Source organism: Esox lucius, chromosome 6 (assembly GCF_011004845.1).
Source record: "Esox lucius isolate fEsoLuc1 chromosome 6, fEsoLuc1.pri, whole genome shotgun sequence".
NCBI classification, from domain to species: domain Eukaryota; kingdom Metazoa; phylum Chordata; class Actinopteri; order Esociformes; family Esocidae; genus Esox; species Esox lucius.
Genome location: NC_047574.1, coordinates 54,873 through 73,030, shown reverse-complemented (window position 1 = coordinate 73,030; position 18,158 = coordinate 54,873). Strand labels below are relative to the sequence as shown.

At 43.6% G+C, this 18,158-nt stretch overlaps 1 protein-coding gene across 2 annotated transcripts in view; it reads left to right on the top strand.

The window, feature by feature from the left end:
• LOC105009376 (alpha-N-acetylgalactosaminide alpha-2,6-sialyltransferase 1) overlaps positions 1-8,305 on the top strand; it is a 41,640-nt gene extending 33,335 nt beyond the window's left edge. For both annotated transcript variants that reach the window (XM_029120559.2, XM_010868796.4), the window contains exons 5-9: positions 4,796-4,934; positions 5,009-5,112; positions 5,886-5,969; positions 6,533-6,632; positions 6,967-8,305. In XM_029120559.2, coding sequence (XP_028976392.1) covers positions 4,796-4,934; positions 5,009-5,112; positions 5,886-5,969; positions 6,533-6,632; positions 6,967-7,140 — 601 coding nt within the window. In that variant the 3' untranslated portion in view covers positions 7,141-8,305. The remainder of the gene's footprint in view (positions 1-4,795; positions 4,935-5,008; positions 5,113-5,885; positions 5,970-6,532; positions 6,633-6,966) is intronic.
• The last annotated feature ends 9,853 nt before the right edge of the window (positions 8,306-18,158 follow it).

Genomic DNA, 18,158 nt, shown 5'->3' with positions numbered 1-18,158 from the left:
TCCTGTCACAAGAAATAGATATTGTAGATCTAATAATTTCCCCCAAAAATCTTGGATTATCGGATCACTGTCTTATTACATTTAACGTTAAAAAATGAAATCCACTTGCTCCGCAAACAATGAGTTTCAAAAGCTCTACTATAAATTCTCGGACTACAAATAAATTCCTTGATATTCTTCTAAGTTAGTTCATTAATGACAGAGTAAATAAATCTGTAAACAATCAAATCGAGGATCTAAACTCAACATTGCGAAATACATTAGACATGGTTGCACCACTAAAAACAAAAGAAATACGCAAGAAACTTGCTCCCTGGTACACAGACAATACTAGAGCACATAAGCAAGCCTCCAGAAAAATGGAGCAAAAGTGCCGCTCCACCAAGTTGGAAGTATTCAGACTAGCCTGGATAGACAGTACACTACAATACTGAAAATCACTCATGTCTGCTTGATTAGCTTATTTCTCCAACCTGATTGAGGTGAACAAAAACAAAAATGTCTCTTTGATACAGTTGCAAAGTTAACAAAAAAGCAAAGCTCAACAAGTGAAGTGGGTCTTCACTTTAGTTGTAATGATCAAAATCTCAGTTGTCCTGAGAATGTCCTGAACCTCCCTGACCAGGTGTCAATGGGGACACTTGAATTTTTTGATACCGTATTGCTCGACACATTTACAAAATTTGTAATGAGTTCTAAAGCTACAAACTCTCAGCTAGACCTGATTCCAACAAAATTACTTAAGGAGCTATTTCCTGTGCTAGGTCAGCCAATGTTGAACATAATAAAAAGCTCCCTTTCCTCCGGATGTGTACCAAACTCACTAAATATAGCGGAAATTAAGCCTCTGGATCTAATCTGGATCCAGACATATTAAACAATTATAGGCCAATATCGAACCTCCCGTTCCTCTCAAAAATCATAGAAACATTTGTTTCCCAACAACTGAATTCCTTCCTGAAGACAAATAACATTTATGAAATGCTCCAGTCCGGTTTCAGAACCCATCATAGTACTGAGACTGCACTTGTGAAGGTAACAAATTACCTTCTAATGGCCTCAGACAAAGGTTCTGCATCTGTCCAGTTACTTCTTGATCTTAGTGCTGCTTTTGACACTATTGATCACTCCCTTCTCTTAGAGAGACTGGAAACCCATATTGGGCTACGTGGACATGTTCTAGCCAGGTTTCAATCTTATTTATCTGAAAGATATCAGTTTGTTAGTGTGGATGGCATGTTCTCTGACAAATCAAAGGTATGTTTTAGTGTCCCTCAAGGCTTGGTTTTGGGCCAATTATTTTTTCACTATAAGAAACCTTGGCGTTACCCTTGACCCTGACCTCTCCTTTGAAGAACATATAAAATATGTCTCAAGAGTTGCTTATTTTCATCTTCGAAACATTGCAAAAATCAGAAACTTTCCATCAAAAACTGATGCAGAAAAACGAATCCATGCTTTGTTACTTCTAGACTAGATTATTGCAATGCTCTTCTTTCTGGTTACCCTGACAAATCAATAAATAAACTACAATTAGTGCTGCACACGGCTGTTAGAATCTTAACTAGAACAAAATATGAACACAATACTCCTGTACTAGCGTCCTTACACTGGCTTTCTGTTGGGGTTAGGGCTGATTTTAAGGTTTTACTGTTAACCTATAAATCAATACATGGACTTGCTCCTACTTACCTTGCTGAAATTATCCAGCCATACATACCTACACGTAACTTACAATCACAAGATGCAGGCCTTTTAATTGTACCTAGAATTTCTAAACAAACAGCCGGAGGCATGGCCTTTTCTCATAGAGCTCCACTACTGTGGAATGATCTGCCAATTAAGGTTAGAAATGCAAACTTTCAGGTGTCTATTAAAAACTCATCTCTACAGCACGGTTTATAATTAGGTGTAGCCTGGCCCGGGGGTGTGAAGGTGACCAGTAGGCTTGATATTGTCCACCCTTGCTGTCTTGCCAGGTGGGCTCTCATTGCCACTGGGATTCCCTCCATCCAATGCCTTTCGGGGGAAGATTCACTGGCTTGTTGTTGTCTCTCTGTTGCGCACTTGTGCAATTGGGCTATACTCTGCTTGCAATACTCTGCCCTCATTTAGGGTGGTTGCGGTTGGTGGGTGTCCCTTTGGTTGATGCCTGGCAATGTGGGTGGATTGATTTCCTGCCTGTTGGGCCCTGTCCGGGGCCTCCCCTGGGTAGGGCCACAGTGTCGCCGGACCCCCCCGTCTCAGATCCAAGGTCTTAAGCTGCTATACTATTGTGCTGGGGGATTGGGTCAGTTCTCCTTCCCCACTAAGTTCTCCTTCTCCACTATAAATCATTGTTGATATGAGGAATGCATTTTCTGAATTTTAAACTTTAGGAGGACATGAGGTCCTGGTCCACAACTGTGGAGTACCTGGTTTGGGGGGCCCGTTGCTGTCCCTGTCTTTGTCCTTCTGGTCATACTTTTGACCTAGTCTAAATTTAAATAGACTCTGGATTTAGCTCACATTCATTTATTAATTATTCCAATTGGACTTTTAATATCTCACCCAGCACAGCCAGAAGAGGACTGGTCACCCCTCTGAGCATGGGTCCTCTCTAGGTTTCTTCCTAAATTTGGCCTTCTTTGGGAGTTTTTCCTAGCCACTGAAATTCAACACTACTGTTGTTTGCTCCTTGGGGTTTAAGGCCGGGGGTCTCTGTAAAAGCACTTTGTGACAACTGCTGTTGTAAAAAGGGCTTTATAAATACATTTGATTGATTGATTGAGTAGTTCACATAGCATAGTGGTTGGTTATTCAATTGTCATTGTTTTCTAAAGAAATGTACCAGCCATGGAGTAATTCTAAAGAAACTAACCAGCAGTGGAGTGATTCTAAAGAAACGAACCAGCCATGGAGTGATTTCAGTCATTATTTTCATTATAGGTACTGTACAGACAGACTAAATCTTCGCTGGCTACAGGCTTCAGTAGCTACATTTTAGTAAGCTTATAGTAAAACTTTATGGTTGTATTGCAAAGGGACGAACTGCACCAACAACAAACACATTCCTCTTGATTTTGATTTACACAGCATAGTTCACATAGTGTAGTTCAGACAGCATAGTGGAACCAGCCATGGAGTGATTGAATTCATTGTTTTCATTACTGTGTAGCTATTAGGTAGCCATCTAGAGTTATCTCTTTCTAATTTAAGGTGTTGAATGTAGTGTTATACCCCTGTTATACCTGTTGTTGGTTTGGATGTTAGCTAATGTAGGGAACTAGTTTGAAGGACAGTGGAGTTTTGGCTAATTGGTTTAACAATGCAGAAGTAAACAGACACTCGGCACACATATAGCTTAATGGTTTAGTGGTTAAAGACAGCCTGTCTCATTGAAGACCCTGGTTTGAATCCCGCGAGGGCAACAACATTCATCCCTCCTGATTGTGGGCAGGCAGAACTAGGCTTGCCTCGTTCCTTTTCTTGTTTTAATCATGGTCTTTGTCCTCATGTAGTTAATTGTCATTCATCATATTTGACTGAATGATATAGGATATTTATATTTTTTTGTAGACCAGGGGTATTCAACTCTTATTCTAAAAGTTTGAGCCTGTTGGTTGATCTTATTTATATAAGACAAAAATTAACTGACCATCTTACAGAAAAAGTGTGTTGGAAAAACAGCAGTTACCAAACATGCTCTCAAAACTGGACGAATCTGGATAAACTGTGGGCCTATTCAGAACTGGGTAAAACTGCTTTTGAATATTTTGCCCCACACTCATGGAATACAATTCATTGTTATCTTACATTAGAAGTTTTAATGCCTCTTAGACTTTTAACATTTTGTAAAAAAAAAAAAATTGTCAGTAGTGTTTTTCTTAGTGTATGTAGTATTTTGTATTTGTTTTTATTGTTGTAATACTGGGCTCAGCTGTGAAAGAGACATTGGTCTCAGTGGATTTCTCTATAAAAATATTGGTAAATAAACAATACAGCTATTCTTGAACTGGAATTTCCCGGGATTAAGAAACAAATCAGAGAAACAATGTTTTCTTTATTTTGAAAAGCTATGTCATTGGCAGGAATTACATTAGGTGTGGCTGTGGTGTGTTTGTGTTTCAACATGTTTTTTTGTCACATACACATTGTTGTGTAGGTTGAGAAATGGGTGTTTTTGCTTTTTATAAAGAGTCAGAAATAAATTTTCTTAGTTAAATGAATGGAGAAAACAGAGCTTGCATTTCATCAGGCGGAATGTGCTGTCCCTTACCTACATAAATGTAAAATGTCTATGTCTGCCTCTATTTCAATGTCTTATCTCTGTCCCAGTCCCTCTATTAATGTCATATTTCTGTCCCTATCCCTTTATTAACATAATGACTCTGTCTTAATCCTTTTATTAATGTCATATCTCTGTCCCTATCCTTTTATTAATGTCATATCTCTGTCCCTATCCTTTTATTAATGTCATATCTCTGTCCCTATCCTTTTATTAATGTCATATCTCTGTCCCTATCCTTTTATTAATGTCATATCTCTGTCCCTATCCTTTTATTAATGTCATATCTCTGTCCCTATCCTTTTATTAATGTCATATCTCTGTCCCTATCCTTTTATTAATGTCATATCTCTGTCCCTATCCTTTTATTAATGTCATATCTCTGTCCCTATCCTTTTATTAATGTCATATCTCTGTCCCTATCCTTTTATTAATGTCATATCTCTGTCCCTATCCTTTTATTAATGTCATATTGCTTTCCATATCCCTTAATGAATGTAATATCTGTGTCTGTGTCTCTCCTGCCAGGATGAATGGTGCTGTAACCAAGGGTTACGAGGAGGATGTAGGCAACAGAACGTCTGTATACGTTCACAGTGCCCATGCCATCGTCCAGTCTCCTCTTATATTCCAGAAATGTGGATACAAAGAAGCACCCCATGATGAGGTAAGTTACCAAAGTCCAGATTTTGTACTAACATGAGACCACTGCTTAAGGCTGATTGTCTCTTTCCTGTACAGGGTATAAAGTATGTGCTGATTCCAGAAGGGAATAGGGATTTCCGGTGGCTACAGGGTCTATTTGGGAAGAAGCCTGTTGTTAAAGGAGAATACAAAAATAAACTGTAAGTGTATCTGTGTGTGTGTATATGTGTTTGTGTGTGCGTTTGTGTGTGTGCATCCTCACTATGATGATAAAACAAGTAAAATTATGCATTGAGGGCATTTAGCCTATCCTTATGTTTCCAAGTGTTAACTGACTTGGGTTAAGTTTAAGCAAGTTGACTCAGCTTTCCGAGCTGAGGTCAGAGCCAAATGTCAGAGGAAAATAATTCTGATGAAAACTCAACCTCAGAGGAGTAGATAACAAAGAACAGACATGGACACTGGGCTCTTGGAGCAGATGACAGAGAACAGACATGGACACTGGGCTCTCTGAAATACACAAGGCTCAGGTGTCTGGGTAAATTGCCAGTCCTCACTTTTTTAGTAATGCCAACAGTCTGGTTTGTCAGGTTTTCTTATCTTTGACAGGACTAGTTTGTCCGTTTTTCTTTTTTCTTTTCTTTCTGCATGTATAGGTTTGTGACATGTACACACACCCACACACACCCACACACACCCATACTCACACAAACCCATAATCACAAACACAAAACCACACATGTCCACACCAACCCACACCCACCCACACATACACACCCACCCACACACATAAACCCACATACACACCCACCCATACACAAACCCACACACACACCTACACACACACACAAACACACACGCCCACACACACACACACCTACACACACCCCCTATACACACACACACACACAAACCCAGACACACATATAGACTCTACCCTGCTCAGTGCTGTTCCTGTGGTCCCCCTCTGCAGGCCATGGTTATACTACTCAGGACAGTTTGACAAGAAGCGCTTCTATGTTCTTCACCCGGATTTCCTCAGATATATTCGCAACAGGTACAACAATGTGTTCAATACGTATAAGAATAGTATGACAGTATAACAACATTATAACAACAGAATAACAGTACACCAACATTATAACAACAGTATAACAGTATACCAACATTATTACAACAGTATAAAAGTATGACAAAATTATAAAAGAATAATAAAAGAAGAGCAACATTAGAACAATATAGCAGAACAACTAAATAACAGTATAAAAAAATTACAAAAACAGTCTAACAGTATACCAACATTATAACAACAGTATAACAGTATACCAACATATTATAACAACAGTATAACAGAATTATAACAGAAAAGCAACATTTGAACAGTACAAACTTATATAGAAATTGCTGGAACGCATGACTGTAAATTGCTTTTGATATAATTGCTAAATAACCTATTGTATATTATACTGTATTTCAGCATGTTTGCATAGAAATTACAGGTGGTTTTATTTAACTTAGCATTGTCATAGTTCCAAGCTATATTAAACCATGGGATCATAATGTCTAGTATGTTCTAAAATGAATCTGTGTGTGTATGTGTTTGTTTTACCTCTTCTGTAGATTCTTGAGATCCAAGGCTCTAAAGGCTTCACTGTGGTCTATATTCAGGCCAACTAATGGAGCATTTACACTTTTCTTGGCTCTGCATACCTGTGACGAGGTGAGACTGTACTCTCTCACACAATTTGTTTTTGAAGTAGTTTTATGCACTGTGATCCAATGCGTCTGTGTAAACAGGTGATAATATGATCACCATTTCCTTATTTGATGACCTAAAAATGCTCTGTATCTGTGTTTCTCAACCATTTTCGGTAACTGATTTTGCCTTTTGAAGTACCCCCACATTTCCTTTTATCAGTGAATCTGTGTTCAAATGAGTCCATAGACGTGCCAAGTACCCCTGGTTGGATAACTGCATGTAGTGATGCAGAACAGTGTAGGGAAAACGTTATAATCTGAGATCCTCTAATGTCTTTACTCCTACCCTCTTTCAGGTGGATGCATATGGATTCATCACTGAGAACCACCATAAATATCCCAACTACTATTTTGATAAGCAATCTGATACAAAGGTCATCTTCTATGCAAATCATGACTACAGCCTAGAGATCAAGACCTGGAAGAAACTAAATGATACTAAGATCATCAGGCTGTACCAGAGGATATGAGACATGCAAGCCAGCGCAGCTGTAAAACCTGCAACCTAGGAAGGATGTTACGTCATAGAAGTCACTTCCATAGAGACGATAAACAAAATAGAGGATCTCAACGATCACTGATCAATAAAGGCGATTAGTAGTTTTCGTTCCGCTTATGCAAGATAGCTCTTTGTTTTCATCCAAAACGTTTTATAACATATTTGAACGTAATCAAGAGGCCGAGGAAGGTTATTCTGTCCAGGAACACTTTCTACCAGGCACGCGTAATGACCAACCAGCTGAGACAGCTCAGACAGGTGACGCATCCAGATTATGAGTACATCGCTATTTCTGATAAATGGCACCCTATTATGTCGTTTGTATTATAAAAATGATATGAAAATGTTTTTTTGTCAACATAGTATGAGGATGTTCATGGGTTTTTGGGAAAAAGTTGTAATATTTCTGATTTTATAAAGTCAAAACTATCTAATGGTCTCGTGCTGCCATCTGGTGGCCGTTTGGCGTCATCACAGGGAAAAAAATCAAAAAAAGTTTTTATTTCTAAGTTATTTTATAAGGTTTTATTTCTAGGTACAAGAACCAACTTTTTTGGGGTGCCTATATTTTTGACCTTCTATTATTTGTTTTATTCATTAGTTTCAACTCAATGCAATGTAATATGACAGTAAAGGCAAAATGTCATAAGGGTTTCAATAAAATTTTATCATCCTGAATGGCAGAAATGTTTTCCTGAAAAATATGTCTTTTGCCTTTCCAACAGATTAGTTTTCTAAATGGTGATTCAAAATCTGTTTTTATGTGTTATTATTGTAGCTGAGGGTGTGGTGAATACCAGGATATGCAATACTCCATGGTATCTGTTGCAGAAATGAATCTAGGACCCAAAATGTCCAAGTAGTGACATCCGGCCTGGAATGCCCATAGGCTACCAAGGGTTAACAGACATTTTACTGGTTTTGTGAAATCGTGCTCCCCTCAACATGCGAGGAGTGATCACAAACAGTTAATATCAAGGAAATAAAACGAATAAAACTTCTAAAAACAGCTTTAATTTAGACAAATCTATTCAGACAAATTCGATAGGTACGCGGCTGGACTTTTTAAATGCAATTGGTCAACTGAGGATAAAGAAACGTATGTGAATCAAGCAATAGGCTAATTAAGAAAAAGGGTTCAAAATTAAGGGTTCAAACCCCCCTTAATGATGAAAAAAATATTGAGTACCGTGACGTCGCCCGGTATGGCGCAGCCGGGGCCCCACCCTGGAGCCAGGCCCGAGTTGGGGCTCGTATGCGAGCGCCTGGTGGCCGGGCCTTCCCCCATGGGGCCCGGCCGGGCTCAGCCCGAACGGGCGACGTGGGGCCGCCCTCCCGTGGGCTCACCACCCACAGGAGGGACCATAAGGGGCCGGTGCGAAGAGGATCGGGCGGCAGTCGAAGGCAGGGGCCTAGACAACCCGATCTCTGGACACGGAAACTAGCTCTAGGGACGTGGAATGTCACCTCGCTGGCGGGGAAGGAGCCTGAGCTAGTGCGTGAGGTTGAGAGGTTCCGATTAGAGGTAGTCGGGATCACCTCTACGCACGGCTTGGGCTCTGGAACCACACTCCTTGAGAGAGGATGGACTCTTCACCACTCTGGAGTTGCCCATGGTGAGAGGCGGCGGGCTGGTGTGGGTTTGCTTATAGCTCCCCAGCTCTGCCGCCATGTGTTGGAGTTTACCCCGGTGAACGAGAGGGTCGTTTCCCTGCGCCTACGGGTCGGGGATAGGTCTCTCACTGTTGTTTGTGCCTACGGGCCGAACGGCAGTGCAGAGTACCCGACCTTCTTGGAGTCTCTGGGAGGGGTGCTGGAAAGTGCTCCGACTGGGGACTCTATTGTTCTACTGGGGGACTTCAACGCCCACGTGGGCAACGACAGTGACACCTGGAGGGGCGTGATTGGGAGGAACGGCCCCCCTGATCTGAACCCGAGTGGTGTTCAGTTATTGGACTTCTGTGCTAGTCACAGTTTGTCCATAACGAACACCATGTTCAAGCATAAGGGTGTCCATCAGTGCACGTGGCACCAGGACACCCTAGGCCGCAGGTCGATGATCGACTTTGTTGTCGTCTCATCTGACCTGCGGCCGTATGTCTTGGACACTCGGGTGAAGAGAGGGGCGGAGCTGTCAACTGATCACCACCTGGTGGTGAGTTGGATCCGATGGCGGGGGAGAAAGCTGGACAGACTCGGCAGGCCCAAGCGTACTGTAAGGGTCTGCTGGGAACGTCTGGCCGAGTCTCCTGTCAGAGAGATCTTTAACTCCCACCTCCGGCAGAGCTTCGACTGGATCCCGAGGGAGGTTGGAGATATTGAGTCCGAGTGGACCATGTTCTCCACCGCCATTGTCGAAGCGGCCGCTCGGAGCTGTGGCCGTAAGGTCTCCGGTGCCTGTCGAGGCGGCAATCCCCGAACCCGGTGGTGGACACCGGAAGTAAGGGATGCCGTCAAGCTGAAGAAGGAGTCCTATCAGGCCTGGTTGGCTTGTGGGACTCCTGAGGCAGCTGACGGGTACCGACAGGCCAAGCGGGCTGCAGCCCGGGTGGTTGTGGAGGCAAAAACCCGGGCCTGGGAGGAGTTCGGTGAGGCCATGGAGAAGGACTATCGGCTGGCCTCGAAGAGATTCTGGCAAACCATCCGGCGCCTCAGGAGAGGGAAACAGTGCCCTACCAACGCTGTTTACAGTAGAGGTGGGCAGCTGTTGACCTCAACTGAGGATGTCGTCGGGCGGTGGAAGGAATACTTCGAGGATCTCCTCAATCCCGCCGTCACGTCTTCCATTGAGGAAGCAGAGGATGAGGGCTCAGAGGTGGACTCGTCCATCACCCGGGCTGAAGTCACCGAGGTGGTTAAGAAACTCCTCGGTGGCAAGGCACCGGGGGTGGATGAGATCCGCCCTGAGTACCTCAAGTCTCTGGATGTTGTGGGGCTGTCTTGGCTGACACGCCTGTGCAACATCGCGTGGCAGTCGGGGACAGTGCCTCTGGGATGGCAGACCGGGGTGGTGGTCCCTCTTTATAAGAAGGGGGACCGGAGGGTGTGTTCCAACTATAGGGGGATCACACTTCTCAGCCTCCCCGGGAAAGTCTATGCCAGGGTTCTGGAGAGGAGAATACGGCCGATAGTAGAACCTCGGATTCAGGAGGAACAGTGTGGTTTTCGTCCAGGCCGCGGAACACTGGACCAGCTCTATACCCTCTACAGGGTGATGGAGGGTTCATGGGAGTTTGCCCAACCAGTCCACATGTGTTTTGTGGATTTGGAGAAGGCATTCGACTGTGTCCCTCGTGGCATCCTGTGGAGGGTGCTTCGGGAATATGGGGTCCTGGGTCCTTTGCTAAGGGCTGTCAGGTCCCTGTACGACCGAAGCAGGAGCTTGGTCCGCATTGCCGGCAGTAAGTCAGACTTGTTCCCTGTGCATGTTGGACTCCGGCAGGGCTGCCCTTTGTCACCGGTTCTGTTTGTAATTTTTATGGACAGAATTTCTAGGCGCAGCCAGGGGCCGGAGGGTGTCAGGTTTGGGGACCACACGATTTCGTCTCTGCTCTTTGCGGATGATGTTGTCGTGTTGGCCCCTTCTAACCAGGACCTTCAGCATGCACTTGGACGGTTTGCAGCCGAGTGTGAAGCGGTGGGGATGAAAATCAGTACCTCCAAATCCGAGGCCATGGTCCTCAGTCGGAAAAGGGTGGCTTGCCCACTTCAGGTTGGTGGAGAGTGCCTGCCTCAAGTGGAGGAGTTTAAGTATCTAGGGGTCCTGTTCACGAGTGAGGGAAGGATGGAACGGGAGATTGACAGACGGATCGGTGCAGCTTCTGCAGTAATGCGGTCGATGTATCGGTCTGTCGTGGTGAAGAAAGAGCTGAGCCGCAAGGCGAAGCTCTCGATTTACCGGTCAATCTACGTTCCTACTCTCACCTATGGTCATGAGCTTTGGGTCATGACCGAAAGGACAAGATCCCGGATACAGGCGGCCGAAATGAGCTTTCTCCGCAGGGTGGCTGGGCGATCCCTTAGAGATAGGGTGAGAAGCTCGGTCACCCGGGAGGAGCTCAGAGTAGAGCCGCTGCTCCTCCACATCGAGAGGGGTCAGCTGAGGTGGCTTGGGCATCTGTTTCGGATGCCTCCGGAACGCCTTCCTGGGAAGGTGTTCCGGTCCCGTCCCACCGGGAAGAGACCCCGGGGAAGACCTAGGACACGCTGGAGGGACTATGTCTCCCGGCTGGCCTGGGAACGCCTCGGTGTCCCCCCGGAAGAGCTGGAGGAAGTGTCTGGGGAGAGGGAAGTCTGGGCATCCCTGCTTAGACTGATGCCCCCGCGACCCGGCCCCGGATTAAGCGGAAGATGATGCGATGCGATGGTTCAAAATTACCCGTTCACGAGTCTGAAAACCTGCATCGTATTGGTACTATATTTGATGGATAGGTGCTGGTGCCTCTACCTCGTCAAGAACATTGATTTCTGCAGCTCAGAATGCATGTTTCCTCTGGCGTTTCATTTCAAACCTTTCTATTGCCATGTGATTTGATTTAAGTAACATTCTAAATAGCTACCGGAGGACCTGATAATTGGATGTCACATGATCGATTTCCTGGGATATGATTTTGATTGTGTGAAGTCCACCCCAAAATTTCCACCATGAATTTCACTACTTGTTCGAGTATTACATTTACTTATTGATGCCTAGTAGGAGTTGAATACATCCCCGTGATATTTTATGCATCTGATAAGTCATCAAGCTCTATCGGCTATATTTCAAAACGTATTCATGTCATAATTCCATTCCAAGACCCAAAGATGGCCTTATTCCATTCCGAACGGCCGTAACGTGGTACTTACGAGGCACTCTATAAAGAGCAACCTACATCGTGGTTTGGGTAACAGGCGTAGGTCCGTCGTAATAAAGTCCTTCTTCAGGCTACGTGTATCGTTAAACCATCGTAAGTGCTACGTTAGGTTTTAATATACCTTCTATACAAAGACCTGTCAGAAAGATGGAATTTTGTAAATCGGACACCTGCAATGATTTTGATTAAACACCCCCATGTCCCATTTTCACAACACTTACCCAAACCAATCATAAAATGTTTGACCTGTGAGAGGTTGACATTCAAATGCTGACTCCCAATTAGGTTTCTACAGTGAGGTTTGAACTACAGAAAACATTCCTTACTAAATATATCTATGTTCAACTGAAATGCAGTAAGATGTCATTCAGTAAGCCAAAGGAATGGCTAACTTGTAGTCTTCCTGTTACAATATTACTAAAACTATGCATGTAGGTAAGCCAAGTCCACATATTGTCAGAGTTGAAGGTATTTGGAACAAAATGGGCGTGGTCAATCAAGTTGACAAGATTAACGCTGTACTAGGGTTAGGGTTAGGATTATACTATAATACTGTCAGTGCTAATTACACTGGAAATTGCTGAAGGTCCAACTGATGTAACTCCGGCAGATTGCTTTTTTCATGCTCTGCTGCTGTTTTATTGTCTGTTGTTGGTGTGATGTTCTACCTGTTGCTACCAGAAAATAAAACAAAACAAAAAATGTTGGTATTTTTGAATTTATCCTAGGAGAGGAAAACATTATCAGTGCAATCTAGACTGTGTATTCAAGAGAGAGAAATGGTTCTGTATTAGTATTGCTCCTAGTTAGCACATGCACACGCACACACAAAGGCTTGTTCTATGTACAGTACAGTAAATATTCTACAAATGTTACATGCATCCTTGATTAAGGCTGTTCTTGTTGGACATACAATCTCATCGTTTTTTTTTCCTTTTACATTTAAAGTCAATTTCCCTATTGTTAATTTGTAGATATTATGTTTATCAAAATGGTTGTTGCACATAATATGCTCCTTTATATTTGTAATAGTTTCATTGCTGATATCTTGTACATAGACAGTGGAGCAAAACGGTTGTTGCACTTTAATATGCTTTTGTGTACGTAATATACATTTTTATTGTTCCACTGTTGGTATTTTGTACATTTCCAGTTGATCAAAATCGTTATTGCACTTTAATATGCTCTAATTTGTGTGAATATCTTTTCAAAATTATAATTAAAGTTGATCCTACTGTTGCACTCTTTTACATGTCAAATTACTTTAATTATTATTCATGAACCCACTAAACATGCCAACATGTCCTAAAAGATGGAATCATGTCATGAAAGGAAAACTCTGTCCTGATGTTTTTGTTTACAAGCGACAGATAGGGGTTACTTTAGGTCAAATTTCCCTCTGCACCTACATTCGGCATGGTAGTCCGCGCCTCCAACCACTAAGCAAGGGGTAGTCAGTCTGTCACTAAGAGACATGAGGCTGTTTTGAGAAGCTTTGTTTTATATTAGATTGGAAGGGCTTACTAATTTCTTACCAAATCAAATAAGGCCATATGTAATGGGCGCATTATTTGAATATATCGTAAACACTTTTAGCTTCTTTTAAATGTGACGATTATGACTTGCTGTAATGTCTGGACAGCTCTAGAGTTTTAGTTTGACATTGTAGCGCTTTGACATCGGTATCGTCTAGGGGAGCCCTGTGAGGCTTGAATTCCTACAATCAGAAACAAACTCACTCTGCAAATGTTCAGTTAGTCTTTTTGCTTACAAAACAAAAAATCAAGCAAGCTTAGTTCAGCAGGCCTGCAATAAAAAGCATTGATCATGAGATTCAAACCCAGGTCGTCCACGTGACCGGCTAAGTATGTGGACCCTGGTGGAGTGGTGGTTTGAGACTTATGGCGACTTAATATGCTGGGTGTCAGTATAGCCTGTTGACATTCTATAATTTAGTCATGCATTAATGAGTTTGAATATTTCGTTAGACTCCATTAACCGTTTTAACAGCTTATTAGCCATTTGTTCCATGTGTAGGGTCCAAGTGATGTATGGCCATGCTCTGTTGTGTAGGGTCTACATGATGTTTGGGTCTGCTCTTTGGTTCCACGTGTAGGGTAGATGAGATGTTTTGGGTCCATGTGATTTGTTGTGTAGGGTCCATGTGATTTTGGGTCTGCTCTGTGTTCTACACTATGTACTGCCCTCATATTTTGGCTGACAGCATTACGACACTCTGAAGTATGCTATATTGCCAGACAACATTATTAGACACTGTAGTATGGTCTACTGGCAGACAACATTACTACGCCCTGCGCTGCCCTCTGTTGGCTGACAAGAGTAGTGCAACCCTGCACTGCCCTCTTTTGGTTGACAAGAGTAATACACCCTGCACTTTGCTCAATTGGCTAACAACATTACAAAACCCGGAAGTATGCTATATTGCCTAACAACATTATTACACACTGTGATATGCTCTACTGGCAGACAACATTACTGCATCCCCTACTGCCCTCTGTTGGCTAACAAGAGTAATACACCCTCTGTTATTATGTATTGGCAGACAAAATTTCTACATCATGTACTGCACTCCATTGGCTGACAACAGTACTACACCCTCCACTGCCCTCTGTTGGCAGACAACACTACTACAACATGTACTGCCCTCTGTTGGCTGACAACAGTACTACACACTGCACTGCCCTCTGTTGGCAGACAAAATTACTACACCATGTACTGCCCTCTGCTGACTAACAACATTACCAAACCCAGAGGTATGCTATATTGCCTGACAACATTATTATACACTGTACTATGGTCTATTGGCAGCCAACATGAATACGCCCTGCACTGCCCTCTGTTGGCTGACAAGAATAATAGAACCTGTACTATGCAGCATTGGCTGACAAATTTGAACATCATGTACTGTCCTCTGTTGGCTGACAAGAGTAGTGAAACCTTGCACTGCCCTCTGTTGCCTGACAACATTACTAAACCCTGCACTGCCCTCTGTTGGCTGACACCATTACTACACCCTGCACTGCCCTCTGTTGGCTGACAAGAGTAATTTACCCCTGCACTGCCCTCTGTTGGTTGACACCATTACTACACCATGTACTGCCCTCAGTTGGCTGACACCATTACTACAACCTGCACTATGCATATTTGCCTGAGAACATGTGCCCGGCACTGCCCTCTGTTGGCAGACAACACTACTAAACCGTGCACTGCCCTCTGTTGGTTGACAAGAGTAATAATCGCCTGCATTGCCCTCTGATGTCTGACGACATTACTATACCCTGCAATATGCATATTTGCATGAGAGTATTACTGTGCCCTGCACTGCCCTCTGTTGGCTGACAGCATTAATACGCCCTGAAGTATGCTATTTTGCCTGACAACATTATTAAAAAAACTTAGGTCAGACAACATTGTAGTATGTCTAATAATGTTGGCTGACAACATTACTACGTCCTGCACTTTCCTCTGTTGACTGACAAGAGTTGTGGAACCCTGCACTGCCCTCTGTTGTTTGACAAGAGTAATAGTCCCCTGCACTGCCTTCAGTTGGCTGACAACATTACTACACCCTCTCACTGTCCTCTGTTGGCTGACAACATTACTACACCCTCTCACTGTCCTCTATTGGCTGACAACATTACTATGCCCTGCACTGTCCTGTGTTGGCTGACTAGAATAATACACCCTGAACTATGCTGTACCTGCCACATCCTACCCCCTCATACACATCCTGTCATCCTACCACATCCTGCCACATCCTACCCATCCTGTCATCCTGCCACATCCTACCCATCCTGTCACCATACCACATCCTGCCACATCCTACCCATCCTGTCATCCTACCACATCTTGCCACATCCTACCCCATCCTGTCATCCTACCACATCCTGCCACATCCTACCCATCCTGTCATCCTACCACATCCTGCCTATCCTGTCCTCCTACCCATCCTGTCATCCTACCACATCCTGCCACATCCTACCCCATCCTGTCATCCTACCACATCCTATCCCATCCTGTCATCCTTCCACATCCTGCCACATCCTACCCCATCCTGTCATCCTTCCACATCCTGCCACATCCTACCCCATCCTGTCATCCTAACACATCCTAACACATCCTGCCACATCCTACCCCATCCTGTCATCCTACCACATCCTGCCACATCCTACCCCATCCTGTCATCCTACCACATCCTGCCACATCCTACCCCATCCTGTCATCCTACCACATCCTGCCACATCCTACCCCATCCTGTCATCCTACCACATCCTGCCACATCCTACCCATCCTGTCATCCTACCACATCCTGCCACATCCTACCCATCCTGTTCTCTGTGATGGCAATTTTATCGATCAGAACGATCAGAAGGAGGAAATACAGAGACGAAATTCTCTTGGCACAATTGAACCATGTAATATTATTTGCAAATAAGAGAGACGCGTCAAACATCATCCGAGGAGTCTCTGACTTAACACATGAACAGTCCGTATTTATTACAGTAAAAAGGGGTGTGGTAAGTGGTTGCCCATCTGTCCTATGTCAATAAAACACACTCCCTTAGTTCTATCACATGTCCTGGGCTTCACACAAGGGGGAAGCTATCTTCCCCCACATGGGTAACCTCTTCAACTCTAGTAGAAGACTCACAGCATCTGGACAAACAACAGATAGACACTGATGGGTTATACAGATTTACGAGTAACCCTATAACCTGCTGATACCAGTCAATAATGACCCTGAACACCAGATCCCCCTCTCCTACATTCCGTTTTTTTATCCAAATATGGGTACTCAGTACTTTAACTCATTCATACATGTATAGGACCAAGTATACATCAGTTCAAGAATTTCCACAATACCTCCTACCACATCCTACCACATCCTGTCCTCCTACCACATCCTGCAACATCCTACCCCATCCTGTCATCCTACAACATCCTGCCACATCCTACCACATCCTGCCACATCCTACCCCATCCTGTCCTCCTACCACATCCTACCACATCCTGTCCTCCTACCACATCCTGCCAAATTCTGTCCTCCTACCCCATCCTGCCCCATCCTGTCCTCCTACCCCATCCTGCCCAATCCTGGCCTCCTACCACATCCTACCACATCTTACCCCATCCTGCCCCTCCCACTCCCTTCAGTCCTCCATCTCTATTCAGCATCCTCGCAGAAGACTGGTCAATCTGTGATGAAGTGTGACAAGGCTTTCAGTTGGGGAACCAGTTGGGGAACCAGTTGGAGAGCCAGCTGGGGAACCATTTGCTGCAGAGGTGCCTGCTGGGCTAGTGACTGTTTATCGGACATTCCTCTGGTAACAATTGAACACCCATTTGGTGGAATGAGTTCAGTATTTCATACAGCTCTCCCAAGATTTTCTCTGATAGTGTTGTCCTCTTCATTTATTTTTGGCTTGTCTCGTTTTAACCTCGATTTACCCTGAAAAACTATTTTCCTAAAACTTTTATTGGTTAATTTGGTACTCAATTATTTACCCACCTGATTCTACTTACTAATTTGATCTTACCAATAAAACCACTAAAACCAATGTATGGAATTGGTAACCATAAACATGTTTACATAAAAATTCTGATTAAATAAAGATGGGGAACACTTAAAACAACAATAAATTGCACAAGGGGTTCACATACTTTAACGCAGCTCTTTATGTCTTCAATCAAACTGTGTGTATTAGTGATGTGCAGTATAACAGGTATTACTAGAGAACATTGGGTATGTTATTATTAGCTCTGAAAGTTTATTGATTGGTTAGGCCTCCTAGACCAATACCATTTCAACAAACTATTCACAGTCATTTTGATTTCCCTTACCTCATCTTTCTCTCTTACCCTTCTCCCCTCCCTCTCCTCTATCATCCCCCGTCCTTGTTTCTCCCTCCCTCTCCTCTATCACTCCCCGTCCCAGTTTCTCCCTCCCTCTCTCCCATTTGAATTTCTCCTTCCCTCCTCCCTCGTCCTCCATCCTGTCCTATATAACCCATACCCCCAGCAGATGTCAGCCTTGATTCATTTTCAAGCTTTTTCTGTGACAGAATTGACAGACTACTGATTACTTGGTTTATTTGGTTTGTCTTAAAGTAACAAA